This window comes from Pseudophryne corroboree, chromosome 3, assembly GCF_028390025.1.
Source record: "Pseudophryne corroboree isolate aPseCor3 chromosome 3, aPseCor3.hap2, whole genome shotgun sequence".
NCBI classification, from domain to species: domain Eukaryota; kingdom Metazoa; phylum Chordata; class Amphibia; order Anura; family Myobatrachidae; genus Pseudophryne; species Pseudophryne corroboree.
This window is the reverse complement of record NC_086446.1, coordinates 741,426,686-741,454,625: the sequence shown is the minus strand read 5'-3', so window position 1 is coordinate 741,454,625 and position 27,940 is coordinate 741,426,686. Positions and strand designations below refer to the sequence as shown.

The 27,940-nt window shown below is 47.8% G+C and overlaps 1 protein-coding gene across 5 annotated transcripts in view; it reads left to right on the top strand.

Moving 5' to 3' along the window:
- The window catches only part of CNNM1 (cyclin and CBS domain divalent metal cation transport mediator 1), a 232,253-nt gene that overhangs the window by 13,981 nt on the left and 190,332 nt on the right, over positions 1 to 27,940 (top strand). For all 5 annotated transcript variants that reach the window (XR_010244057.1, XM_063962275.1, XM_063962274.1 and 2 more), the window contains exon 2: positions 24,172 to 24,315. Coding sequence is in view for 4 of the 5 variants with exons in the window: in XM_063962275.1 (XP_063818345.1) it covers positions 24,172 to 24,315 (144 nt within the window). In the remaining variant the exon portion in view is untranslated. The remainder of the gene's footprint in view (positions 1 to 24,171; positions 24,316 to 27,940) is intronic.

Sequence of the window (27,940 nt, the reverse complement as noted above, 5' to 3'; positions counted from 1 at the left end):
CAGCAGTTTTCCTACCGGGGGTGGACAACTGGGAAGCGGATTTCCTCAGCAGACATGACCTCCATCCGGGAGAGTGGGCTCTGCAACAAGAGGTATTTGCAGAAGTGACAAGACGCTGGGGAATTCCGTTGATAGACATGATGGCGTCTCGGCTCAACAAGAAGCTCCCGAGGTATTGTTCCAGGTCAAGGGACCCACAAGCCACTGCAGTGGACGCCCTGGTGTCTCTGTGGGTCTTCCAGTCGGTGTATGTGTTCCCTCCACTTCCTCTCATTCCAAAGGTGCTGGGGATCATTCGTCGAGCAAAGGTTCAGGCGATTCTCGTCGTTCCAGACTGGCCAAGAAGGGCCTGGTACCCGGATCTTCAGGACTTGCTGGTGGAAGATCCTTGGCCGCTTCCTCTAAGAGAGGATCTGTTGTTGCAGGGTCCATGCGTGTTTCCAGACTTACCGCGGCTGCGTTTGACGGCATGGAGGTTGAGCGCCAGATCTTAGCTCGTAAGGGTATTCCCAGGGAGGTCATTCCAACTCTCATTAAGGCTAGGAAAGAGGTTACGGCGAAACACTATCACCGTATCTGGAGGAAGTATGTTTCCTGGTTTGAGCTTAAAAAGGCTCCTGCGGAGGATTTTCACTTGGGTCGTTTTCTCCACTTTTTACAGGCGGGAGTAGATGCAGGCCTGAAATTGGGTTCCATCAAAGTGCAAATTTCGGCTTTGTCTATTTTCTTTCAAAAAGAGTTAGCTGCCCTTCCAGAGGTTCAGACCTTTGTGAAGGGTGTATTGCATATCAATCCGCCGTTTGTACCTCCTGTAGCTCCATGGGACCTTGATGTTGTCTTACGGTTTCTCATGTCTTCCTGGTTTGAACCTTTGCGTAAGGTTGAGTTGAAATTTCTCACTTGGAAGGTCGTTATGCTTTTAGCGCTGGCATCTGCCAGGCGAGTGTCGGAATTGGCAGCTTTATCTCATAAGACCCCATACTTGATTTTTCATTCGGATAGGGCGGAATTGAGGACTCGTCAACAATTTCTACCAAAGGTGGTTTCTTCATTTCACATTAACCAACCTTTTGTGGTTCCGGTAGCTACGGAAGAGGTGGCGATTCCAAAATCTCTGGATGTTGTAAGAGCGTTAAAAGTATATGTTTCTAGGACAGCTGTTACTAGGAAAACTGAAGCGTTTGTTTTGTATGCGGCCAACAAGGTTGGTCATTCCGCTTCAGAACAGACTATTGCACACTGGATTTGTAGTACGATCCAGCAGGCTCATTCTTCGGTCGGACTGCCGGTGCCGAAATCGGTTAAAGCCCATTCTACCAGGAAAGTGGGCTCATCTTGGGCGGCTGCCCGAGGTGTCTCGGCGCTACAGCTTTGCCGGGCAGCTACTTGGTCGGGTTCGAACACTTTTGCTAAGTTCTATAACTTTGATACCCTGGCCGATGAGGACCTGGCGTTTGCTCAGTCGGTGCTGCAGAGTCGTTCGCACTCTCCCGCTCGTTCTGGAGCTTTGGTATAATCCCCATGGTCCTTTTTGGAGTCCCCAGCAGCCTCTAGGATGTAAGAGAAAACAGGATTTTGGTACTCGCCGTTAAATCCTTTTCTCCTTGTCCGTAGAGGATGCTGGGCGCCCGTCCCAGTGCAAGCTATTACTTGCAGTGTGTTTTCTTACTGGTTAAGTTAGTTTATACACAAGTTGTGTATTGGTTTGTTGCAGCTGGTTGCTGGAGTTTTATGCATACTGTTATCTGGTTTGGCGTTATTCCGGTTGTACGGTATGTTTATGGTGTGGGCTGGTAGTTTGGTAGCCCTTAGTTAAAACAAAAATCTTTCCTTGTACTGTCCGTCTCTCCTGGGCACAGTTCCTATAACTGAGGTCTGGAGGAGGGGCATAGAGGGAGGAGCCAGTTCACACCCAGTTTTAGGTCTTTTTAGTGTGCCCAAGCTCCTGCGGATCCCGTCTATACCCCATGGTCCTTTTGGAGTCCCCAGCATCCTCTACGGACTAGGAGAAAAGGATTTAACGGTGAGTACCAAAATCCTGTTTTTTATTTACCAGTTATTTATATAGCGCACACAGAGAATATAAGGCCATTCATATCGGTCCCTGCCCCAGTGGAGTTTACAATCTATATTCCCTACCACATGTACACATTCATGCTAGGGTTAATTTTTTTGTTGGGATCAAATTGACCTACCAGTATATTTTTTAATTGTGGGAGGAAACCAGAGTACCCAGAGGAAACCCACGCAAGTACGGGGAGAATAGACAAACTCCACACAGTTAGGGCCATGGTGGGAATCGAACCCATGACCTCAGTGCTGTGAGGCTGTAATGCTAGCCATTACACCATCCGTTTTGCATTAGTGTTTAATGAACAATAAAAAGTGTTTTAATGAAAAAGAATTATGTATTAGAAACTTTGATCAATCCTGTTTTAATGCTTTCTAAAGGTGTGTACACACTGAGATAAATCTGTAAGATTTTAACTATATAGTCAAAATCTTAAAGAATGTTAGTGCACATTTCAAGGTGTTAGGCAGCGTGCGATACCAATTCGTTCCCGATGTGTGTTCCCGTGGGGTTGGAATCGCAATGCTAGATAGACTGCAGACAAGTCAATCTTGATTATCTAGTGTACTATCTAGTACAAAGTATAGTCAAAATTGTCACTTAGTCAAAATCGTACATAGACAAAATCGAAAGTACAGATAGGCAAATCTGCTATCTGGGCTCTGGGGGAGTTTAAGGGAAATCGCAGAGATAAAATCGGGCATGGGTAGGATCTTACTGTGGTGGTCATTCCGAGTTAATCGCTAGCTGCATTCGTTTGCTGTGCAGTGATGAGGCAAAAAAAGGCACTTCTGTGTATGCGGCACAATGCGCATGCGCGCGACGTACTATTACAAAGAACGATGTAGTTTCACACTAGCGAAGCTTTTCAGTCGCACTGCTGGCCGCAGAGTGATTGACATGAAGTGGGCGTTTCTGGGTGTCAACTGACCGTTTTCAGGGAGTGTTCGAAAAAACACAGGCGTGCCAGGAAAAACGCAGGCGTGGCTGGGCGAACGCAGGGCGTGTTTTGTGACGTCAAAACAGGAACTGAACAGTCTGAAGTGATCTCAAGCGCTGCGTAGGTATTGAGCTACTCTAAAACCACAAAAAAAAAAAATTGGAGCTGCTCTGCGAACCTTTCGTTCGCCCTTCTGCTAAGCTAATATATACTCCCAGTGGGAGGCGGCATAGCGTTTGCACGGCTGCTAAAAACTGCTAGCGAGCGAACAACTCGGAATGACCACCTGTGTACACATCTTAACATTAATAATGTTATTTGGCTTTTATTTCATTTATTTTACATCTTTCAATAAAATACATTTTCTACAGCTTATTATTCCTATTACATCTGAATATATGTAAATATACTACACATAGTACAGGTTGAGTATCCCATATCCAAATGTTCCGAAATACGGAATTTGTGAGAGTGAGATAGTGAAACCTTTGTTTTCTGATGGCTCAATGTACACAAACTTTAATACAGTTATTAAAAATACTGTATTAAATGACCTTCAGGCTGTGTGTGTATATGGTGTATATGAAACATAAATGCATTCTGTGCTTAGACTTGGGTCCCATCGCCATGATATCTCATTATGGTATGCAATTATTCCAAAATACAGAAAAATCCGATATCCAAAATACTACTGGTCCCAAGCATTTTGGATAAGGGATACTCAACCTGAATCTGTGCCCGGCCAGAGCTGGGTGCTCCTAGTGGGCTCTCCTGAGCTTACTAGAAAAGAAAGTATTTATTAGGTTTTTTATTTTCAGTGAGCTTCTGCTGGCAACAGACTCACTGCTACGTGGGACTAAGGGGAGAGAAGCAAACCTACCTGCTTGCAGCTAGCTTGTGCTTCTTAGGCTACTGGACACCATTAGCTCCAGAGGGTTCGAACACAGGCACCTGTCGTCGATCGTCCGTTCCCGGAGCCGCGCCGCCGTCCCCCTTGCAGAGCCAGAAGAACAGAAGCTGGAAGACGACGAAATCGGCGGCTGAAGACTCCTGTCTTCTTTAAGGTAGCGCACAGCACCGCAGCTGTGCGCCATTGCTCCCAGCACACTTACACACTCCGGTCACTGTAGGGTGCAGGGCGCTGGGGGGGGGGGGGGGGGGCTGGGCTGCAATTGAGGTACCTTTGGCACAAAAACATACATATATACAGTCTAGCACTGTATATATGTAAAGAACCCCGCCATTTTTTACATGAAATGCGGGACAGAAGCCCGCCACTGAGGGGGCGGGGCCTTCTTCCTCAGCACACCAGCGCCATTTTCCCTTCACAGCTCCGCTGGAAGCAGCTCCCCAGGCTCTCCCCTGCAGTATCCAGGCACAAGACGGGTTAAAAAGAGAGGGGGGGCACATAAATTTAGGCGCAAATCAATACAAAAAAGCAGCTATTGGGAAAATCACTTATTAGCAGTGAAAATCCCTGTGTTGTATAGCGCTGTGGTGTGTGCTGGCATACTCTTTCTGTCTCCCCAAAGGACTTTGTGGGGTCCTGTCCTCAGTCTGAGCATTCCCTGTGTGTGTCGGTACGGCTGTGTCGACATGTTTGATGAAGGTTACGTGGAGGCGGAACAAGGGCAGATAAGTGTGGTATCGACCCCGTCGGGGCCGACACCTGATTGGATGGATATGTGGAAGGTCTTAAATGACAATGTAAACTCCTTACATAAAAGGTTTGATGATGCTGCAGCCTTGGGACAGCCGGGGTCTCAGCCCGCGCCTGCCCAGGCGTCTCAGAAGCCGTCAGGGGCTCATAAACGCCCTCTATCTCAGATGGTTGACACAGATGCCGACACGGAGTCCGACTCCAGTGTCGACGATGATGAGGCACATTTACAGTCTAAAATGACCAAGGCCATCCGATACATGATTATTGCAATGAAAGATGTATTACGCATTTCTGAGAGTAACCCGGTTAATACCAAGAGGGTTTATATGTTTGGGGAGAAAAATCAGCCAGTGACTTTTCCCCCATCTGATGAATTGTGTGAAGAAGCGTGGAGTTCCCCTGATAAGAAATTAGTGATTTCTAAGAGGTTACTGATGGCGTACCCTTTCCCGCCAACGGACAGGTTACGTTGGGAATCATCCCCTAGGGTGGACAAGGTGCTGACACGCTTATCTAAAAAGGTGGCCCTGCCGTCTCAGGATACGGCCGCCTTAAAGGAGCCTGCGGATAGAAAGCAGGAAGCTATCCTGAAGTCAGTGTATACACACTCTGGTACTCTACTGAGACCTGCTATTGCTTCAGCCTGGATGTGTAGTGCTGTAGCAGCGTGGACAGATACTCTGTTAGACGACATAGATTCCCTCGACAGAGATACTGTTTTGCTAACCCTGGGCCATATCAAAGACGTCGTCTTATATATGCGAGATGCTCAGAGGGACATTTGCCTGCTAGGCTCTAGAATTAATGCGATGTCCATTTCTGCCAGGAGGGTCTTATGGACTCGGCAATGGACAGGAGATGCTGATTCTAAAAAACACATGGAGGTTTTGCCTTATAAGGGTGAGGAGTTGTTTGGGGATGGTCTGTCGGACCTCGTGTCTACAGCGACAGCTGGAAAGTCCACTTTCTTGCCTCAGGTTTCCTCACAGCCTAAGAAAGCACCGTATTATCAAATGCAGTCCTTTCGTTCCCAAAAAGGCAAGAGGGTCAGGGGTGCATCCTTTCTTGCCAGAGGCAGGGGTAGAGGTAAGAAGCTGCACCATGCAGCAAGTTCCAAGGAACAAAAGTCCTCCCCTGCTTCCACTAAGTCCACCGCATGACGTTGGGGCTCCACAGGCGGAGCCAGGTGCGGTGGGGGCGCGTCTCCGAAACTTCAGCAGCCAGTGGATTCGTTCACAGGTGGATCTCTGGGCTATACAAATTGTATCTCAGGGATACAAGCTGGAATTCGAAGTGACTCCCCCACCCCCCCCCCCCCGCCGTTACATCAAATCAGCCTTGCCAGCTTCCCCCATGGAAAGGGAGGTAGTGCTGGCGGCAATTCACAAGCTGTACCTCCAGCAAGTGATTGTCAGGGTCCCCCTCCTTCAACAGGGAAGGGGTTACTATTCCACAATGTTTGTGGTACCGAAACTGGACGGTTCGGTGAGACCCATTCTGAATCTAAAGTCCTTGAATACTTATATAAAGAAATTCAAGTTCAAAATGGAATCGCTCAGAGCGGTTATTGCAAGCCTGGAAGAGGGGGATTTTATGGTGTCGCTGGACATCAAAGATGCTTACTTGCATGTCCCCATTTACCCACCTCACCAGGAGTACCTCAGATTTGTGGTACAGGACTGTCATTACCAGTTCCAGACGTTGCCGTTTGGCCTGTCCACGGCACCGAGAATATTTACCAAGGTAATGGCCGAAATGATGATACTCCTTCGGCAGAAGGGAGTTATAATTATCCCGTACTTGGACGATCTCCTCATAAAGGCGAGGTCCAGGGAGCAGTTGTTGATCAGCGTAACACTCTCTCAGGAAGTGTTACTACAGCACGGCTGGATTCTGAATGTTCCAAAGTCGCAGCTGATTCCTACGACTCGTTTGCTTTTCCTGGGCATGATTCTGGACACAGAACAGAAGAAGGTGTTTCTCCCGGTGGAGAAGGCCCAGGAATTGGCATCTCTGGTCAGGGACCTCCTGAAACCAAAACAGGTATCGGTGCATCACTGCACGCGAGTCCTGGTAAAGATGGTGGCTTCATACGAAGCCATTCCCTTTGGCAGGTTCCATGCAAGGATCTTTCAGTGGGATCTGTTGGACAAGTGGTCCGGATCGCATCTTCAGATGCATCGGCTGATCACCCTGTCCCCCAGGGCCAGGGTGTCTCTTCTGTGGTGGCTTCAGAGTGCTCACCTTCTCGAGGGCCGCAGGTTCGGCATACAGGACTGGGTCTTGGTGACCACGGATGCAAGCCTCCGAGGGTGGGGGGCAGTCACTCAGTCCTTGGAAGTTTCTTCCCTGTGGTCAAGTCTGGAGACTTCTCTACACATAAATATACTGGAATTAAGGGCCATTTACAACGCCCTGAGTCAAGCAGAGCCCCTGCTTCGAAACCGGCCAGTGCTGATTCAGTCAGACAACATCACGGCGGTCGCCCATGTAAACCGCCAGGGCGGCACAAGAAGCAGGATGGCAATGGCGGAAGCCACAAAGATTCTTCGATGGGCGGAGAATCACGTGCAAGCTCTGTAGGCAGTGTTCATTCCGGGAGTGGACAACTGGGAAGCAGACTTCCTCAGCAGACACGACCTCCACCCGGGAGAGTGGGGACTTCATCAGGAAGTCTTCCAACTGATTGCAAACCGATGGGAACTGCCACTGGTGGACATGATGGCGTCCCGCCTCAACAAAAAGCTAAAAAGATATTGCGCCAGGTCAAGGGACCCTCAGGCGATAGCGGTGGACGCCCTAGTGACACCGTGGGTGTACCAGTCGGTATATGTGTTTCCTCCTCTTCCTCTCATACCAAAAGGACTGAGAATAGTAAGAAAGAGCGGAATAAGAACAATACTCATTGTTCCGGACTGGCCAAGAAGGACTTGGTACCCGGAACTGCAAGAAATGTGCACAGAGGACCCATAGCCTCTGCCTCTCAGACAGGACTTGCTGCAACAAGGGCCCTGTCTGTTCCAAGACTTACCGCGGCTGCGTTTGACGGCATGGCGGTTGAACGCCGGATCCTAGCGGAAAAAGGCATTCCGGATGATAAAAGCTAGGAAAGACGTGACCGCAAAACATTATCACCGTAGATGGCGAAAGTATGTTGCTTGGTGTGAGGCCAGGAAGGCCCCTACAGAGGAATTCCAGCTGGGTCGATTCCTGCACTTTCTACAGTCAGGGGTGACTATGGGCCTAAAATTGGGGTCCATAAAGGTCCAGATTTCGGCCCTATCCATTTTCTTTCAAAAAGAACTGGCTTCACTGCCTGAGGTTCAGACATTTGTTAAGGGAGTGCTGCATATTCAGCCCCCTTTTGTGGCACCCTGGGATCTTAACGTTGTGTTGGATTTCCTGAAATCCCACTGGTTTAAGCCACTTAAGACCGTGGAACTAAAGTATCTCACGTGGAAAGTGGTCATGCTGTTGGCCTTGGCATCGGCTAGGCGTGTGTCTGAATTGGCGGCTTTGTCATGTAAAAGCCCTTATCTGATCTTCCATATGGACAGGGCAGAATTGAGGACTCGTCCCCAATTTCTCCCAAAGGTGGTGTCATCGTTTCATTTGAACCAACCTATTGTGGTGCCTGCGGCTACTCGGGACTTGGAGGACTCCAAGTTGCTGGACGTAGTCAGGGCTTTGAATATATATGTTTCCAGAACGGCTGGAGTCAGGAAGACTGACTCGCTGTTTATCTTGCATGCACCCAACAAGCTGGGTGCTCCTGCTCCAAAGCAAACTATTGCTCGCTGGATCTGTAGCATGATTCAGCAGGCTCATTCTGCGGCTGGGTTGCCGCATCCAAAATCGGTAAAAGCCCATTCCACAAGGAAGGTGGGCTCTTCTTGGGCGGCTGCCCGAGGGGTCTCGGCATTACAGCTTTGCCGAGCTGCTACTTGGTCGGGTTCAAACACATTTGCAAAGTTCTACAAGTTTGATACCCTGGCTGAGGAGGACCTTGTGTTTGCTCATTCGGTGCTGCAGAGTCATCCGCACTCGCCCGCCCGTTTGGGAGCTTTGGTATAATCCCCATGGTCCTTACGGAGTTCCCAGCATCCACTAGGACGTCAGAGAAAATAAGAATTTACTCACCGGTAATACTATTTCTCGTAGTCCGTAGTGGATGCTGGGCGCCCGTCCCAAGTGCGGACTCTCTGCAATACGTGTATATAGTTATTGCTTAAATAAGGGTTATTGTTATGAGCCATCCGTTGAGTGAGGCTCAGTTGTTGTTCATACTGTTAACTGGGTAAGGTTATCACAAGTTGTACGGTGTGATTGGTGTGGCTGGTTTGGGTCTTACCCTGGATTCAAAATTTCCTTTCCTTGTAATGTCAGCTCTTCCGGGCACAGTTTCCCTAACTGAGGTCTGGAGGAGGGGCATAGAGGGAGGAGCCAGTGCACACCAGATAGTACCTAATCTTTTTTTAGAGTGCCCAGTCTCCTGCGGAGCCCGTCTATTCCCCATGGTCCTTACGGAGTTCCCAGCATCCACTACGGACTACGAGAAATAGAATTACCGGTGAGTAAATTCTTATTTTTTCATTTGTTTTATATTCTGTCTCCATTTGTACCTTGCAATCCATTCCATCTGTCACAGTTTATCATATGCTTTTCCTTCTCCTAAGCTGGGTACACATGACACAATATGCTCCATGAGCGATATCGTCGGTGTTTGCCCTGAACTCCCGGGCAAATTACCTAGTGCATACAAACTGAACGATATCATTCAGTGATGTCATCCTGCGCAAACCCCGAACATGCACTTTCTGACCATATCGTCATGCTGAACTGCATGTACAGACGATAGGCGATATTGTTAATGACCCGCGAGAGTGCACTTCGTTAACAATATTGTGTGTACACACTGGGCGATTATCGTAATGGTGTGTCTTTATTCACTTTATTCAAATAATCATCTGTGTACGCCAGCTTTACTTAAGGTCCATACACACTTGTACAGAAAATGAACGACGTTGCTCATTTTCTCAGCCAGTGTGTATGCCGCCAGCGACGATCGATGCGCAGCCCCGTGGGTTTGCAATGATTGTAGCTGTCGGCTAGGAGCTGCATACTTGGCCGGCGGCTGCGTGACGTCATTGAGCAATATGAGCCGTCATATCGCTCAGTGTGTATAGGCGACCGGCCAGGGGGTGGGAGGGGGGACACACTAGACAAACGTTGTCTAGTGTATGGACCTTTAGACTATCTACTACACCACACCTCTTACAGCTGCACCTAGCCCCCGGTTTCTGCCACCCTGATGCTTATTTCAGTGTCATGTCCACTGATGCAGCAATGTTTATATACCATGTACTTGTCCTATATTGTCTTGTACTGCAAGTCACTGTTCTTGTTTTGCTTATTTGTTTATGTACTTTGTTAGGCGCTGCGGAACTCTTGTGGGATATAACAACAAGGTGATGTTAAGCATTAGTCCTACATAATACTTATAATGAATTATATCTGAATAGTAATACAAAATGGAAACTTCAAAAGCACTTTTCCGAAAAACAAAAATGAGGAGTTAAGCATTAGTAATGGGCATGCTACTGCCATTACACATTTTGAATAAAAAAAACTATTTAAAAAAAAAAAAAAATCTATTAGGTTTTTTTTTAAGAAGTGCCGGCGCTGTGCCAGTACTCACAGCGTAATAAAAAAAACAGAGTGGGGACAATGACCCCCAAACATACAGCCATTAAGAACTATCTTTAGTGTAAAGAAGAACAAGAAGTCCTGGAAGTGATGATATTGCCTCCACAGAGCCCTGATCTCAACATCATCGAGTCTGTCTGGGATTCATGATTTGAGCAAGTCTACATCCACCGTGGTTCGTTTTCCAAGATGTTTGGAACGACCTTCCTGCTGAGTTCCTTCAAAAACTGTGTGCAAGTGTACCTAGAAGAATTGATGCTGTTTTATTAATGCTTACAATTACACCATCGGTGCTGGGAAATTGTAGGTTAGTTGAAAGCAGGAGTGAAACTCAGAACTGTTACCCATGCAGGAACCCCTAATTGTATCCTCTCCCCCCTGAGGGTAGATTTATTAAAGCTTCTAAAAATGAAAAGTGGAGGTGTTGCCCATTAGCAGCCAATTAGATTCTAGCTTCCATTTTTCTATTGCATTATAGAAAAATGATAGAATCTCCATTTGTTTTAGAAGCTATGGTAAGTCTACTAAAAGCATTGATTTAAAATGTATAAAATACTAGTAAATAAATGGACCCGGCATCTGCCAACCAGTTACACTCGCTGCGCTCGCCATGCTGCGGGCACTGTGGCGCGCCACGCTATTTATTCTCCCTCCAGGGGGGTTGTGGACCCCCACGAGGGAGAATAGCTGTCGGTATGCCGGGTGCCGGGATCCCGACATTCGGCATACTGATGACCACTCGTTACACTTACCCCCTCCTGTTTCTCTTGTCTCCCGTCACTTTCTCACATAAATTATATCAGAAAGCAAATTTCTAATGTTACAAATAAAATAAAACTTGAGTACAGTAGTATCGCAGTGTTTCAGTAGAAGATACATGTAACAGTCTAGCACTGCAAGCAACATAATCAGACCTCATATCAGAGTTTAAGGGCCTAATTCAGAACTGATTGCAGCAGCAAATTTTGATAGCTAATGGACAAAACCATGTGCACTGCAGGGGGGGGGCAGATATAACATGTTCAGAGAGAGTTAGATTTGGGTGGGTTATTTTGTTTCTGTGCAGGGTAAATACTATCTGCTTTATTTTTACACTGCAATTTAGATTTCAGTTTGAACACACCGCACCCAAATCTAACTCTGCACATGTTACATCTGCCCCCCCTTCCCTCCCTGCAGTGAACATGGTGTTGCCCAACTGCTAACAAATTTGCTGCTGCGATCAACTCTGAATTAGGCCCCATGGGGGTCATTCCGAGTTGATTGCTCGCTACCTACTTTTAGCAGCCGTGCAAACGCATAGTCGCCGCCCACGGGGGAGTGTATTTTTGCTTTGCAAGTATGCGAATGCGTGTACAGCAGAGCGGGGCAAATTTTTATTTTTTGCAGTTTCTGAGTAGCTCTGGACTTTGCGATCACTTCAGTCTTTTTGGTCCCGGAATTGACGTCAGACACCCGCCCTGGACACGCCTGCGTTTTTCCAAACACCTCCTGAAAACAGTCAGATGCCACCCACAAACGCCCTCTTCCTGTCAATCTCCTTGCGATCGGCTTTGTGAATGGATTCTTCGTTAAATCCATCGCCCAGCAACGATTCGCTTTGTAGCCGTATGACGCGCCTTTGCATTGCGGTGCATGCGCAGTAGTAACCTGTTTGCTGCACTGCGAAAACGTCAGCGAGCGATCAACTCGGAATGACCCCCTATGTGCACTGCAGGTGGGGCAGATCTATAACGTGCAGAGAGTTAGATTTTTGGTGGGTTTTATTTGTTCTGTGCAGGTCAAATACTGGCTGCTTTATCTTTACACTGCAATTTAGATTTCAGTTTGAAAACACCCCACCCAAATCTAACTCTCTCTGCAGATGTTATACCTGCCAAACTCTCCCCCCCCCCCCCCCCCCACCCCACTTGCACTGCACATGGTTTTGCCCATTAGCTAACAAAATTGATGCTGCGATCAGATTTGAATTAGGCCCTAAATTCATTGTTTTAATAGCATGTAATCCTAAAAGGTTACTATTGTGGCACTGTGAAGTTAGAAAACGGGGCTGTTCCAAAAAGTTATAGTGCACAAATAAAAAGGAAAAGCTGTCTCCGTAATTACTTGCATTGTAAAAGTACTGACATTGCTTATTTTATTTATGTATTATTGGAGCACTGAATATAAACGATCAAGTCGCATTATTATGACCACCTCCTACAGTTGACGTCACCAGTGCATATCCCATGAAGTATGTCACATGTCATGCGCTGGCTTGGTGGGTATATAAGGTGTGCGATAGGCCGTCTGCACAGATATCACTCATTGCTGTCATAGGTAAAAGGGGCGATTTATCTGAGTTGCAAAAAGGGATAAGCGCAGTTTGTGAACTGCGTGCTGCTGTGGTGAAGGTGTATCGTGTCTGGACAAATGGCACCATTGCGAATAACCGACATGGAAACTGCGGAGCACCACGTGCCATTGATGTGAGAGGTGAACGTTGGCTACGAAGGTGCGTGAGGGCCGGCCGACACGCAGCGGCTCACCATCAAAATGTACCTGGGGGCTACCAGACGTGTGTCTAAAATGTCAGTTCAGCCCGTCTCGCTCCTGTTCTGCACTCGGCGGTTACTCCGGCTATTAGCTGGTGGTCATAATAATGTGACTCGACTAGAATATAAGCAAAAATAGAAACAATAACTACAAATGAAACAGTTTGTATCTTAAATGACATTCAGGTAGCATGTAATACTATTGCAAAAATTGTCAAAGACAAGTGGAGGAAACTGGATAGCGAGGGATGAAATAGCTTTTTATGAATAATGGGCTCATATTGAAGATTTGCGGAAAGGTTACAAAGTAATCTTGTGTCACAAATAGCAGTAAATTCAAAAAACCTTGAGATTACTGCATCTGGCTAGCCACACCCCTTTTGCCACCCAGAAACGCCCACCAAATTGCAGCTCTCCATGAAATTTTGATCTGCATCTTTGAGCGGTTATCATTGGGATACATGCAGCGCGACTTGGCCGCAAACGCAGACTGAAAATGCCAAATGCTTCCGATGTCGCCACTGCATCCACATCTAAATCCAGCTCAGTTTTTGTGTACCTAATATAGTATGTGAAGATTGAACAAAGGTTTATTTCAATTAATTACTTGAATGCTTTATTAACTATATTAATTATTATACTATATTAACTATATTAATTACTTGTATATAGAATACATTTTCTGTATTGTGATTGAGATTTAGTGCAATAAACTTTATAGAACGGTTTTATTTAAGAGGAGTAGTTGTTTACTTGGCCACTATTAATACAATGTATAAAATAGTATTGTAAATGTTGGGGAGGAAATATAGCCACAGGACTAGGGGTTTCTTTACCTAAGCGGCAGGTTTGGAAACTGATGAGGGCCTTTATTCAGACTGGGTCACTAATGCGGGCCGCAGCAAAGTGTGCCAAAATTGACAAACTGCGTACATGCATCTCATAGCACATGCACTGGCGCACACATTGTGGTCATATCCTTGATGGATGCGACTGAAATGTGATTGGCAGCGGCGGGCGTTCGTGGTGCAGGCCTGGACCGTTTTCTGGTTGGCTGCGTGACGTCACACACACCGCTCCATTTAAAAAAAAAAAATGTCAGCCAACCGCCTGACAACAGCCAGGCTTCGCTGCTAGGGGTCAACCTTAGTTCCAATGCGTCTGCAGTCTAATTGTGGACTCTGGGGCTAATTCAGACCTGATCGCTGCTGTGCGTGTTCGCACAGCAGCGATCAGGTCTGAAGTGCGCCGACGCCGCAGTGTGCCGGCGCATGGCAGACAGCTGACGGCTGTCTTAGCCCTGCGATCGCCTCTGCCTGATTGACAGGCAGAGGCGGTCGCTGGGCGGGCCACCGGCATTTGGCTGCCATTTAGGGGGCGCGGTCCGGGCAACACGGGTGTGCCCGGACTGTTGTTTGGGCCGCGGTGGCTGCGTGACATCACACGCAGCCGTTGCGACCCGGGCAGCGATGAGTAGCTCCCTGCCAGCGTGCAGGAGCTGCGCTGGCTGGGAGCTACTCCTACAGTACGAAAGCATCGCCGCCGTGCGATGCTTTTGTACTTGTGCGATGGCGCAGGGCCTGACATGCGGGGCGGACTAGCCCTGTGCTGGGCGTCCCCCCGAATGTCAGGGAAGCTGATCATAGACGTGTTAAATTTAGCACATCTATGATCAGGTCTGAATCACCCCCTCTATGCCATGGTGTGACTTGGTAGCGCTGAGCGTCTTTTCATGCGATTCTTTAGGGTGACATACTAAAGGGGGGTACTGACGGGGGAGATGTGTGCTGAGCGATCTTAACACACTGCTCAGCACATATCTCTCCCCCCTGCTCAGGACAGCGCGATGTGCTGAGCGAGAGTGGGGGGGGGGGGGCGGACGGGGTGCCGCTCACTTCACAGCGCTGAAGTGAGTGACCCGCTAGATTGAGCCTGCATACAGGCTCAATCTAGCACCGGCGATAGCGATGCGCAAGGCCGCGCATCGCTATCGCTGGGTGGCATACACACGACAGATCCGTGCTTGAAATCTAAGCAATCTAGTCAGATTGCTTAGATTTTAAACACGGATCTCTCCGTGTGTACCCCCCTTAACAGCATCTCTTAAATATAGACTGCACTGTATTCAGTATATAACTTTATAGAGCTTGTTTAAAATCAATGTACTTTTAGGGTCAGATTCAGTTAGCCGTGAATATTCGGCTGTTACGGTAAGAAATCCTCACTTGTGTTTTTGCTTGCAGGGTTTTCCTGTGCTGATTTCTGATGGGTCTCTTGCACCAAGGATAGGCCTAGTGTACTGATAATGATGAGGCCGTGAGCCAAGTGTATGAATAGGGGCTGTGCAGGCATTCATTCCCATTTTTCTCCATGCACGCAGTGTTGATGTAATTAATGTGCGTACAATATCACGTTAGCCTCGGGGTGTTCACAAAATCTGTATTTTTAGCAGTGATAGCTATATTACATTTTTAAAAAATGCTAAAATGAAAATTTAGATACAACATTACATGTGTATCTAAACATCCTACATGTTCCCTACACTAAGTAACTTTCTGTAGAACTACAGAAATTAGATCACCATCCTACTTGCCCTACGTTTGTACTTATTTTAAAAAGACTTGGTTCAGTCTATTGATTTGGATGAACGTCTCCCATATATGTTCTGAGACCAGAAAGCCTTAGAAACATGGGGGTATATTTACTAAGCTCCCGATTTTGACCGAGATGGTGTTTTTTCTTCAAAGTGTCATCTCGGTAATTTACTAAACTCAAATCTCGGCAGTGATGAGGGCATTCGTATTTTTTTTGAAGTCAAAGAAAAAAAATACGAATGAATACACCATCGGTCAAATACGCCTGTTTTTTCATACAACTCGGTTTTTTACTAAAAATTTTATTTCACAAACACTGCCGTGAAAAAATACAAATCGTAAAAAAAAGCAGTTTTAAAACAGACCTGCTTTTTTTTACCGTGTTCTGATAGTCATGCACGGATCCATGATATCCGTGCATGGTTATCAGTGGGAATGGGTGGGAAATGATGTCAAATTCAAAAAAAAAAATGCGTGGTGTCCCCCCTCCTAAGCAAAACCAGCCTCGGGCTCTTTGAGCCGGTCCTGGTTGAAAAAATATGAGGAAAAAAATGACTGGGGTTCCCCCATATTTAATCAACCAGCACCGGGCTCTGCACCTGGTCCTGGTTCACAAAATACGGGGGACAAAAAGCGTAGGGGTCCCCCGTATTTTGTGAACCAGCACCGGGCTCCACTAGCCATGTACATAATGCCAGAGCCGGGGGACACTTTTATTGTGGTCCTGGCGGCCCTGGCATTACATCCCCAACTAGTCACCCCTGGCCGGGGTACCCTGGAGGAGTGGGAACCCCTTAAATCAAGGGGTCTCCCCCTCCAGCCACCCAAGGGCCAGGGGTGAAGCCCGAGGCTGTCCCCCCCCATCCAAGGGTGGCGGATGGGGGGCTGATAGCCAAGTGTAAAAAATCCGAATATTGTTTTTAGTTGCAGTACTACAAGTCCCAGCAAGCCTCCCCCGCAAGCTGGTACTTGGAGAACCACAAGTACCAGCATGCGGTGGAAAACCGGGCCCGCTGGTACCTGTAGTACTACTACTAAAAAAATACCCAACAAAAAACAGGACACACACACCGTGACAGTAAAAGTTTATTACATACATGCACACCTCCATACATACATACTTACCTATGTTCAGATGCCTACTCGGCCCACGTCTCGACGTCGATTCCAGGGTACCTGAAAATAAAATTATACTCACATAATCCAGTGTGTCGTTTCCTTTTTTTATAATCCACGTATATGGCAAAAAAACAAACCGCATACCCAATCCACGCACTGACCCCTTTCCCCGACTGCCAGGACCCCCCCTGACTCCTGGTCAAAGAGGGTCCCTTCAGCCAATCAGGGAGCGCCACGTCGTGGCACTCTCCTGATTGGCTGTGCGCTCCTGTAGTGTCAGTGAGGCTGCGCACGGCAGAGATACAATGCAGCGCCTATGCGCTCCATTGTATCCAATGGTGGGAACTTTGCGGTCAGCGGTTGACCGCGAGTAACCTCACCGCTGACCGCAAAGTTCCCACCATTGGATACAATGGAGCGCATAGGCGCTACATTGTATCTCTGCCGTGCGCAGCCTCACTGACACTACAGGAGCGCAGAGCCAATCAGGAGAGTGCCACGACGTGGCGCTCCCTGATTGGCTGAAGGGACCCTCTTTGACCAGGAGTCAGGGGGGGTCCTGGCAGTCGGGGAAAGGGGTCCCATGTTTAAACATGGGACCCCTTTCAGTGCGTGGATCGGGTATGCGGTTTGTTTTTTTGCCAAGCACGTGGATTATAAAAAAAGGACACAGCACACTGGATTTAGGTTAGTATAATTTCTTTTTCATCCACTAGGGGTCACTGGAGTACTCTTGGGATATGGACGGCTTCCACCGGAAGAAGGCACTGAATAAATTAATTTTTGAGACTACTCCTCCCCTCCATATCCTGCAGCACTTCAGTGTTTTTTCTGTGCTCGACACAGTTAGAAGGCATAGTGGAGCTCATCCACAAAGTATTGGATTTTTTTCTAAGTTTTTTTTTTTCTTCAATTTCCACGTCCTTTCCCCCCTTCTAACAGGCGTGGGTCAGGGACAGTGGAAGCGGCTGAGTAGCCGTGAGTGTCGGACCTCTCTGTAAAGAGCTCCCTCACTCCACTTGCAGGCTGCCTGCAGGAAAGCTGGACGGAGCTTGGATGAAGGCCCCGTCATAGACTTTTGTCACGGTCCAGGTATGTTGGGTTGGGGCGGTCAGCGCTTGCTGCCGCTCCACTGTTGGGGATTGTTGGGTACTCACCGCTGCCCGGAGCGCGTGTACATGGGCCGCTTCACGGTCCATGCGGCGCGCTCTCACTCTCCGGCTCCCAGCATCCTAAAAGACCGCTGCTCCCTGCACAGCAGCAGCGCTGCTTGGCTACACAGACACGCCGTTATGCTGTGTGTGGCGGGCGGGAGCACGTGTGCATGGGCCGCTCCACGGCTCCATGCAGCACGCTCTCTGCTTCCGCCATCCGCCCGCAGCAGCCGAGGAGTTCCGTTGTCCGGGGTCTACAGACAGGCCGCTCACACGGCCCTTTGCAAAACTTCCACAGGCCCAGACCCGGTGCTGTACACGGAGGTCGTGGGAGTGGGGGGGGGGGGAGACTTTAACAGTATTTGGCAGTGCAAGAAATGCTTAATATGTTTAAATGTTCTCCTGTCTGTTCCAGGTTTCCTATTTTTACATCTCGGCTAAGAGTGGTACTAGAGGAATTTTGGGGTCAGTTTTCGTATTTCTGGCAGGCACTGCACTTGCCTAGATATATACCAGGAACTTTGGTGTTATTACTGAGTCGTGCAGTCTGTCTGTGTGGAGTTTGTATTGTCTGTCTTCATAATGAGTAAGACACCAGCAAAATCTAAGAAACATTTGTCATGTCATGTCTGTAAGAGTGTGTTGCCTGATGGATCCACCACATGTACAGCATGTGTTGTTAATACAGCCATAAATACGATTTCCATTCCAGAAGTAAAGGCATCTCAGGACCCGCCATGGGCTTTACTTGCAGATGTATTAGTTGGTTTACAATCAGAACTGGCCGCCTCTCGTGAAGAAAGAGAGGCGGCAAGATCTGAGTTTAAGATGAGACCATTTGAGTTACCTGGGGAGTCTCAAACTGGTCATAAGTCCACCTTGAGTGGAAAAGATAAGTTTCCTTTTCCTACTAATTTTCCTGTCTCTGGGATACTAGACCTCACTGAACAGGAGTACGAGGAGGGCGAAATAGAACAACAGTCAGAAGGTGACGACTTTGACAGCCCAGGTATTGACAATCTCATCAGAGCAGTTCGTCAGTCGCTGGAGTTTACGGAAACTGAGGAGCCACTGACGAATGATGAGGTAGTCTTTACTAAACGACAGAGATCTCCGATGTGTTTCCCTATCTCGGAATCTCTTAATAAAATGTTACTGGAGTCACGGAAAAGTCCGGACAAACGGTTTTCTATTCCTCGTAGATTTAAATCGAGTTACCCGTTTCCAGAGGCCATGACAGCTACATGGGAGAACCCACCTTTGGTGGATTCATCCGTATCTAAACTTACGAGGAAGTTAACCATACCAGTCCCAACTGCTACTACGCTTAAAGACCCTGCAGATCGTAAAATAGAGGCTATGCTAAGGTCCATGTACACAGCAACTGGAGTGCTGTTAAGACCTGGGTTGGTTGGCATTTGGGTTACTAAAGCTTTAATGGTATGGATAAAAGAGCTCAAGTCGGCTCTGCAAGATGATCATCTTATACTTCTCGCGGATCAAATCTGGGAAGCTGCTGAATATCTATGTACAGCTTCTACTGACGTCTGTCAGCTTACTTCTCGCCTGTCCTCATCGCTAGTCACAGTACGACGAGCACTTTGGCTGCGTTCGTGGCAGGCGGAGACGGAGGTTAAAAAAGGTATAGAGGCATTGCCTTATGATGGCGAGAAACTTTTTGGTCCTGAATTGGACAAATGGATTTCTGAGGCTACTGGAGGGAAGTCTGTTTTTCTTCCATCGCCTACAACTATACCTAAACGGAAATATTCGGGTCCGGCGTTCAAATCCTTTAGAACTCAGCCCTTTCGTGGGCAGGGAGGAGCAGTCACGCCGGGCAGAAGAGGTCGGGGACGTAGTGCCCGACAATCCAATGCACGTCGTCAAGACACCAAGACCACTAACAAACCAGTGGCATGACGGGCTCCCAGCCCATCTCGGATCTCCAATTGTGGGAGCACGCCTTCAGAGCTTTCAGGGGGCGTGGCTGCAGACGTCCACAGATGGGTGGATCCGCAATTTAGTATTAGAGGGTTACAAAATAGAGTTCGATTATCTTCCGACAGGAAGATTTTTCACGACAGGACTGCCTGTGTCGGACGACAAGAAAGCAGTTCTGCAGGTTGCCATTCAGTCTCTGCTGAATGCTGCAGTGATAATTCCGGTCCCTGTGCAGGAACAGGGGCAGGGTTATTATTCCAGTCTGTTTCTGGTACCAAAACCAGATGGCTCAGTCAGGCCAATATTGAACCTAAAAGGTCTCAATCATTACGTCACTTACCACAGATTCAAGATGGAATCTCTCAGGTCAGTAATTGCAGGGTTAGAGCCACAGGAATTCATGATTGCACTAGATCTCAAGGATGCGTATTTGCACATTCCGATTTGGCCACCTCACCAGAGTTTCTTAAGGTTTGCGATAAGACGAGACCATTACCAATTTCAGGCTCTACCGTTTGGCCTCTCATCAGCGCCTCGGGTATTCACCAAGGTAATGTCCGTGATGACAGCTCATCTCAGGTCCCTAGGGGTAATAATTGTTCCGTATTTAGACGATCTACTCATAAAGGCTCCGTCTCAACAATTGCTTCTCCAACATGCCTTACTAACGTACAATGTACTAATTCAGCACGGTTGGATAGTCAGTTTAAAGAAATCACATCTAATTCCGTGTCAACGACTTCAATTCCTAGGGATGATTCTCGATACAGTAAAACAAAGGGTTTACCTGCCACAACAGAAAGTACAGGGCATTCGTCATCTGGTGCAATTAGTGCTCAAGCCACGCACAGTCTCAGTACATTTGTGCATTCGCCTTCTAGGCACAATGGTGGCGGCTTTCGAAGCACTTCAGTTCGGAAGATTTCACTCACGTCCGTTTCAACTGGAGGTGTTAGCACAGTGGTCGGGATCACATCTGCAGCTGCACCACAGGGTGAGGTTGTCACCACAAGTCAGGGTGTCTCTTCTCTGGTGGTTAAAAATACACAATCTATCTGCAGGGAGACGATTCGGCGTCGCGAATTGGATAATTCTGACAACAGACGCAAGTCTCAGAGGTTGGGGAGCTGTAGTTCAGAGTTATCGGCTCCAGGGCCTCTGGGCGGATCACGAAAGATCGCTATCCATAAATGTTCTGGAACTCAGGGCGATTTACAATGCTCTAAGACAAGCGGTGTACATGTTTCGTTTTCAGACTGTTCAGGTGCAGTCAGACAACGCGACGGCAGTCGCATATATAAACAAACAAGGAGGAACGAGAAGCCGCATGGCTATGCGGGAAGTAGCTCGGATCCTCAGATGGGCCGAATATCACCAGGTGATATTATCGGCAGTGTTCATTCCTGGAGTGGACAACTGGGAGGCAGATTTTCTCAGTCGTCGGGATTTTCATCCAGGAGAGTGGGCATTGAATCCAGAAGTATTTCAGATGTTGATCCAGAAGTGGGGTTACCCTCAGGTGGATCTAATGGCATCCCGCCACAATCATCAGGTGTCAAGATATGTGTCCAGAACAAGAGATCCAGGGGCAGTGGCGGTGGATGCTCTCACAGCCACGTGGCCATACAGCCTTGTGTATCTGTTTCCACCGTTTCCGCTGCTCCCGTTGGTGCTAAAACGGATCAAGAGAGGGTTCGTCACAGTCATTCTAATAGCGCCTCATTGGCCTCGGAGGGCTTGGTTCTCGGATCTCCTCGGGTTACTCGCAGACGATCCGTGGCCACTCCCACTACGTCCGGACCTGTTACAACAGGGTCCGTTCCTTTACCCCGATTTAGCGCGGCTGCGTTTGACGGGGTGGCTGTTGAAAAGGCCATCTTAAGGAAAGAGGGCATTCCTGAGTCTGTTATACCAACCATGGTACGGGCTAGGAAGCCGGTTACGGCAGCTCATTATTATAGAATTTGGCGTACTTATATAGGTTGGTGTGAAGCTCGGAAATTTCCGACATCGTCTTTTAAATTATCCCGTCTTTTGTTATTTTTACAAATGGGGTTAGATGGAGGACTACGTCTTTCCACATTAAAGGTGCAGGTATCTGCGTTGTCAATTTATTTTCAAAGGAAATTGGCCTCGTTGCAGTCAATACATACGTTTCTACAGGGTGTAAAGAGGATACAGCCTCCTTTCATTCCACCTACAGCACCATGGGACTTGAATCTGGTTTTAGATTTCTTACAGTCCGATTACTTTGAACCCTTACAACAAGTGGATATTAAATTTCTCACTTGGAAAACGATTTTTCTTTTAGCCTTAGCTTCGGCTAAGCGTGTTTCAGATTTGGGTGCCTTGTCATGCAAGTCACCGTATTTAATTTTTCATGATGACAGAGCGGAACTTCGGACGAATCCCGCTTTTCTACCAAAGGTAGTGTCGTCTTTTCACATCAATCAACCAATAGTAGTTCCTGTGTTAACAGGAGACTCTGGAACGTTGGATGTGGTTCGCGCATTGCGTATCTATGTTTCCCGAACGTCTACTGTGCGTAAGACAGATACGTTGTTTGTTCTCTATGACGCAGCTAAGAGGGGTTGGCCAGCCTCTAAGCAGACCTTATCCAGATGGATCAAACTGACTATACGTCAGGCTTACCTTTATGCTAAGTTACAGCCACCTACTTCAGTAACAGCTCATTCCACACGTTCTGTGGGGACGTCATGGGCAGCGAGTCGTGGGGCTTCTACGACACAGCTTTGCCGTGCGGCTACTTGGTCGTCAGTGCACACGTTTGTGCGCTTTTACAAGTTTGATACGTTCGCGGCAGCAGCATCTAGCTTTGGCCGTTTAGTGTTACAGGTGCCAAACAGCTCTCCCGCCACGGAGGAGACTTTGGTACATCCCAAGAGTACTCCAGTGACCCCTAGTGGATGAAAAAGAAAATAGGATTTTGGTACCTACCAGGTAAATCCTTTTCTTTGAATCCATAGGGGGCACTGGACGCCCACCCAGAGCAGTTTACCTGTTTTAGGAGTCCAGTGGTTCTTATGGTAACACACTTTCACGACTGGTTTAAATTTAACAAGGGTTAATCAGTTATGGTGTCAACTGTTTAGTTGTCTGTTACGTTGTGTCAACTTTATTGTTGTCTGTGAGACTATATGTAATTCTCCTTTTGTCAATCTCTCTATCGATCCTGTTCGGCTCAGTAAAAAACACTGAAGTGCTGCAGGATATGGAGGGGAGGAGTAGTCTCAAAAATTAATTTATTCAGTGCCTTCTTCCGGTGGAAGCCGTCCATATCCCAAGAGTACTCCAGTGCCCCCTATGGATTCAAAGAAAAGGATTTACCTGGTAGGTACCAAAATCCTATTTTTATTTTCAGGTACCCTGGAATCGACGTCGAGACGTGGTCCGAGTAGGCATCTGAACAGTCGGCATCTGAACATAGGTAAGTATGTATGTATGGAGGTGTGCATGTATGTAATATTTACTGTCACGGTGTGTGGGTCCTGTTTTTTGTTGGGTATTTTTTTTGTAGTAGTACTACAGGTACCAGCGGGCCCGGTTTTCCACCGCATGCTGGTACTTGTGGTTCTCCAAGTACCAGCTTGCGGGGGAGGCTTGCTGGGACTTGTAGTACTGCAACTAAAAACAATATTCTGATTTTTTACACTTGGCTATCAGCCCCCCATCTGCCGCCCTTGGATGGGGGGGACAGCCTCGGGCTTCACCCCTGGCCCTTGGGTGGCTGGAGGGGGGGGGGGGGGGCTTGATTTAAGGGGTTTCCACTCCTCCAGGGTACCCCGGCCAGGGGTGACTAGTTGGGGATGTAATGCCAGGGCCGCCAGGACCACAATAAAAGTGTCCCCCGGCTCTGGCATTATGTACCTGGCTAGTGGAGCCCGGTGCTGGTTCACAAAATACGGGGGACCCCTACGCTTTTTGTCCCCCGTATTTTTTGAACCAGGACCAGGCGCAGAGCCCGGTGCTGGTTGATTAAATATGGGGGAACCCCAGTCATTTTTTCCCTCATATTTTTTCAACCAGGACCGGCTCAAAGAGCCGAGGCTGGTTTTGCTTAGGAGGGGGGACCCCACGCATTTTTTTTTACTTTAAACTATTTTTTATTTTTTTTAAAGATGCACAATGAAACCCTGCACGGGTCTCACAGATCCGGCCGAGTTTCATTGTTTTAATGTCGGCAGTGTTTTACTATTCACTCCCGTAAAACACTGCCAAAAAATACGAATGACATCGACATCGTAAAAAACGAAAATGTTAAATACGACAGCTTAGTAAATTAGTCGTAATAAATTCAAAAAGTTGCAATTTCACACATTCGATGTCATTCGTGTTTGAACTTTAACCTCATTCTGAAAATTACGAATTTTAGTAAATATACCCCATGGTGTGTTATCAGCTAAAATATTTTTTATTTTTCAATTCCAGGTAAATCTCACCTAGCCATAGTCCAGCGGGTCAATAACGAAGGGGAAGGGGACCCTTTCTATGAGGTAATGGGAATTGTTACCTTGGAGGATATCATAGAAGAAATCATAAAGTCAGAAATCCTAGATGAGACAGATCTGTACAGTGAGTATAATGTAATACATGACCTGCTCTTTAATGAAACCCTGTGCTTTACACTCACCTATTTCAGGAAACATTTACTAAAGGCCAGTGAGGGCATATTTATCAAGACTTGTACAAAGCTGCACATTGTCCTATAAACAATGAATTATTTAGTTTCTCTTACTTCCTAGAGGATGCTGGGGATGCTTCAAGAACCATGGGGTATAGACGGGATCCGCAGGAGACATGTGCACACTATAAGACTTTGAATGGGTGTGAACTGGCTCCTCCCTCTATGCCCCTCCTCCAGACTCTAGTTAGATTCTGTGCCCAGTGAGACTGGATGCACACTGAGGAGCTCTCCAGAGTTTCCCAAAAAAAAGACTTCTTTAGGTTTGTTATTTTCAGGGAGACCTGCTGGCAACCGGCTCCATGCATCATGGGAGTGAGGGGAGAGAAGCAGACCTACTTCTCTGAGTTCAAAGGCTCTGCTTCTTAGGCTACTGGACACCATTAGCTCCAGAGGGTTCGATCACTTGGTGCGCCTAGCTGCTTGTTCCCGGAGCCGCGCCGTCACCCCACTCACAGAGCCAGATGATAGAAGCCGGGTGAGTATAGGAAGATCAGAAGACTTCAGTGACGGCAGAAGACTGCGCTTGAGGTACCGCGCAGCGGTCGTGCTGCGTGCCATGCCCCCACACATAACACGGCACTGCAGGGCGCGGGGGGGGGGGGGGGCCTGGGCAGCATTGGACCCTCCATTGGCACTGGCAAAAGTAAAAACAGTGCCTAGGCACTAGTTACGGGACCCCCGCCAGTATAAATATGAAATTTAAGCGGGACTGAAGTGCGCCATGTAGGGGGCTTAGCCCTCACAGCTCTGACCAGCGCCATTTTCTCTTCACAGAAGCTGCAGAGAACGCTGAGCCTGGCCTCCCACACTGCTGTACAAGTAACAGGGTGCAAAACGGGGCGGGGCACAAGTGATTTGGTGCTAACTATTTATATATATATAAAGCGCTAACAGGTCTGGGCAGTCTTTTTACTCGCTTCAGTACCGGGATAGGCGCTGGGTTGTGAGCTGGCAGAACTCCCTCTGTGTCTCTCTTACATGCTTTGTTGTGGGTCTGTCTCCTATAGCCCCAGTGTGGTTGTGGGTGTCGGTACGTGTGTGTCGACATGTCTGAGGCTGAGTGCTCTCTTCCCAGGAGGAGGCTGGAGTGGGGACAGAAAATACTGTGAGAGTGACTGTGTCCGAACCGCCGACGGATGATTGGGTAAATATTAGAGATGAGCGCCTGAAATTTTTCGGGTTTTGTGTTTTGGTTTTGGGTTCGGTTCCGCGGCCGTGTTTTGGGTTCGAACGCGTTTTGGCAAAACCTCACCGAATTTTTTTTGTCGGATTCGGGTGTGTTTTGGATTCGGGTGTTTTTTTCAAAAAACACTAAAAAACAGCTTAAATCATAGAATTTGGGGGTCATTTTGATCCCAAAGTATTATTAACCTCAAAAACCATAATTTACACTCATTTTCAGTCTATTCTGAATACCTCACACCTCACAATATTATTTTTAGTCCTAAAATTTGCACCGAGGTCGCTGTGTGAGTAAGATAAGCGACCCTAGTGGCCGACACAAACACCGGGCCCATCTAGGAGTGGCACTGCAGTGTCACGCAGGATGTCCCTTCCAAAAAACCCTCCCCAAACAGCACATGACGCAAAGAAAAAAAGAGGCGCAATGAGGTAGCTGTGTGAGTAAGATTAGCGACCCTAGTGGCCGACACAAACACCGGGCCCATCTAGGAGTGGCACTGCAGTGTCACGCAGGATGTCCCTTCCAAAAAACCCTCCCCAAACAGCACATGACGCAAAGAAAAAAAGAGGCGCAATGAGGTAGCTGTGTGAGTAAGATTAGCGACCCTAGTGGCCGACACAAACACCGGGCCCATCTAGGAGTGGCACTGCAGTGTCACGCAGGATGTCCCTTCCAAAAAACCCTCCCCAAACAGCACATGACGCAAAGAAAAAGAGGCGCAATGAGGTAGCTGACTGTGTGAGTAAGATTAGCGACCCTAGTGGCCGACACAAACACCGGGCCCATTTAGGAGTGGCACTGCAGTGTCACGCAGGATGTCCCTTCCAAAAAACCCTCCCCAATCAGCACATGATGCAAAGAAAAAGAAAAGAAAAAAGAGGTGCAAGATGGAATTGTCCTTGGGCCCTCCCACCCACCCTTATGTTGTATAAACAAAACAGGACATGCACACTTTAACCAACCCATCATTTCAGTGACAGGGTCTGCCACACGACTGTGACTGATATGACGGGTTGGTTTGGACCCCCCCCCAAAAAAGAAGCAATTAATCTCTCCTTGCACAAACTGGCTCTACAGAGGCAAGATGTCCACCTCATCATCACCCTCCGATATATCACCGTGTACATCCCCCTCCTCACAGATTATCAATTCGTCCCCACTGGAATCCACCATCTCAGCTCCCTGTGTACTTTGTGGAGGCAATTGCTGCTGGTCAATGTCTCCGCGGAGGAATTGATTATAATTCATTTTAATGAACATCATCTTCTCCACATTTTCTGGATGTAACCTCGTACGCCGATTGCTGACAAGGTGAGCGGCGGCACTAAACACTCTTTCGGAGTACACACTTGTGGGAGGGCAACTTAGGTAGAATAAAGCCAGTTTGTGCAAGGGCCTCCAAATTGCCTCTTTTTCCTGCCAGTATAAGTACGGACTGTGTGACGTGCCTACTTGGATGCGGTCACTCATATAATCCTCCACCATTCTATCAATGTTGAGAGAATCATATGCAGTGACAGTAGACGACATGTCCGTAATCGTTGTCAGGTCCTTCAGTCCGGACCAGATGTCAGCATCAGCAGTCGCTCCAGACTGCCCTGCATCACCGCCAGCGGGTGGGCTCGGAATTCTGAGCCTTTTCCTCGCACCCCCAGTTGCGGGAGAATGTGAAGGAGGAGATGTTGACAGGTCGCGTTCCGCTTGACTTGACAATTTTGTCACCAGCAGGTCTTTCAACCCCAGCAGACTTGTGTCTGCCGGAAAGAGAGATCCAAGGTAGGCTTTAAATCTAGGATCGAGCACGGTGGCCAAAATGTAGTGCTCTGATTTCAACAGATTGACCACCCGTGAATCCTTGTTAAGCGAATTAAGGGCTCCATCCACAAGTCCCACATGCCTAGCGGAATCGCTCCGTGTTAGCTCCTCCTTCAATGTCTCCAGCTTCTTCTGCAAAAGCCTGATGAGGGGAATGACCTGACTCAGGCTGGCAGTGTCTGAACTGACTTCACGTGTGGCAAGTTCAAAGGGCATCAGAACCTTGCACAACGTTGAAATCATTCTCCACTGCGCTTGAGACAGGTGCATTCCACCTACTATATCGTGCTCAATTGTATAGGCTTGAATGGCCTTTTGCTGCTCCTCCAACCTCTGAAGTATATAGAGGGTTGAATTCCACCTCGTTACCACTTCTTGCTTCTGATGATGGCAGGGCAGGTTCAGTAGTTTTTGGTGGTGCTCCAGTCTTCTGTACGTGGTGCCTGTACGCCGAAAGTGTCCCGCAATTCTTCTGGCCACCGACAGCATCTCTTGCACGCCCCTGTCGTTTTTTA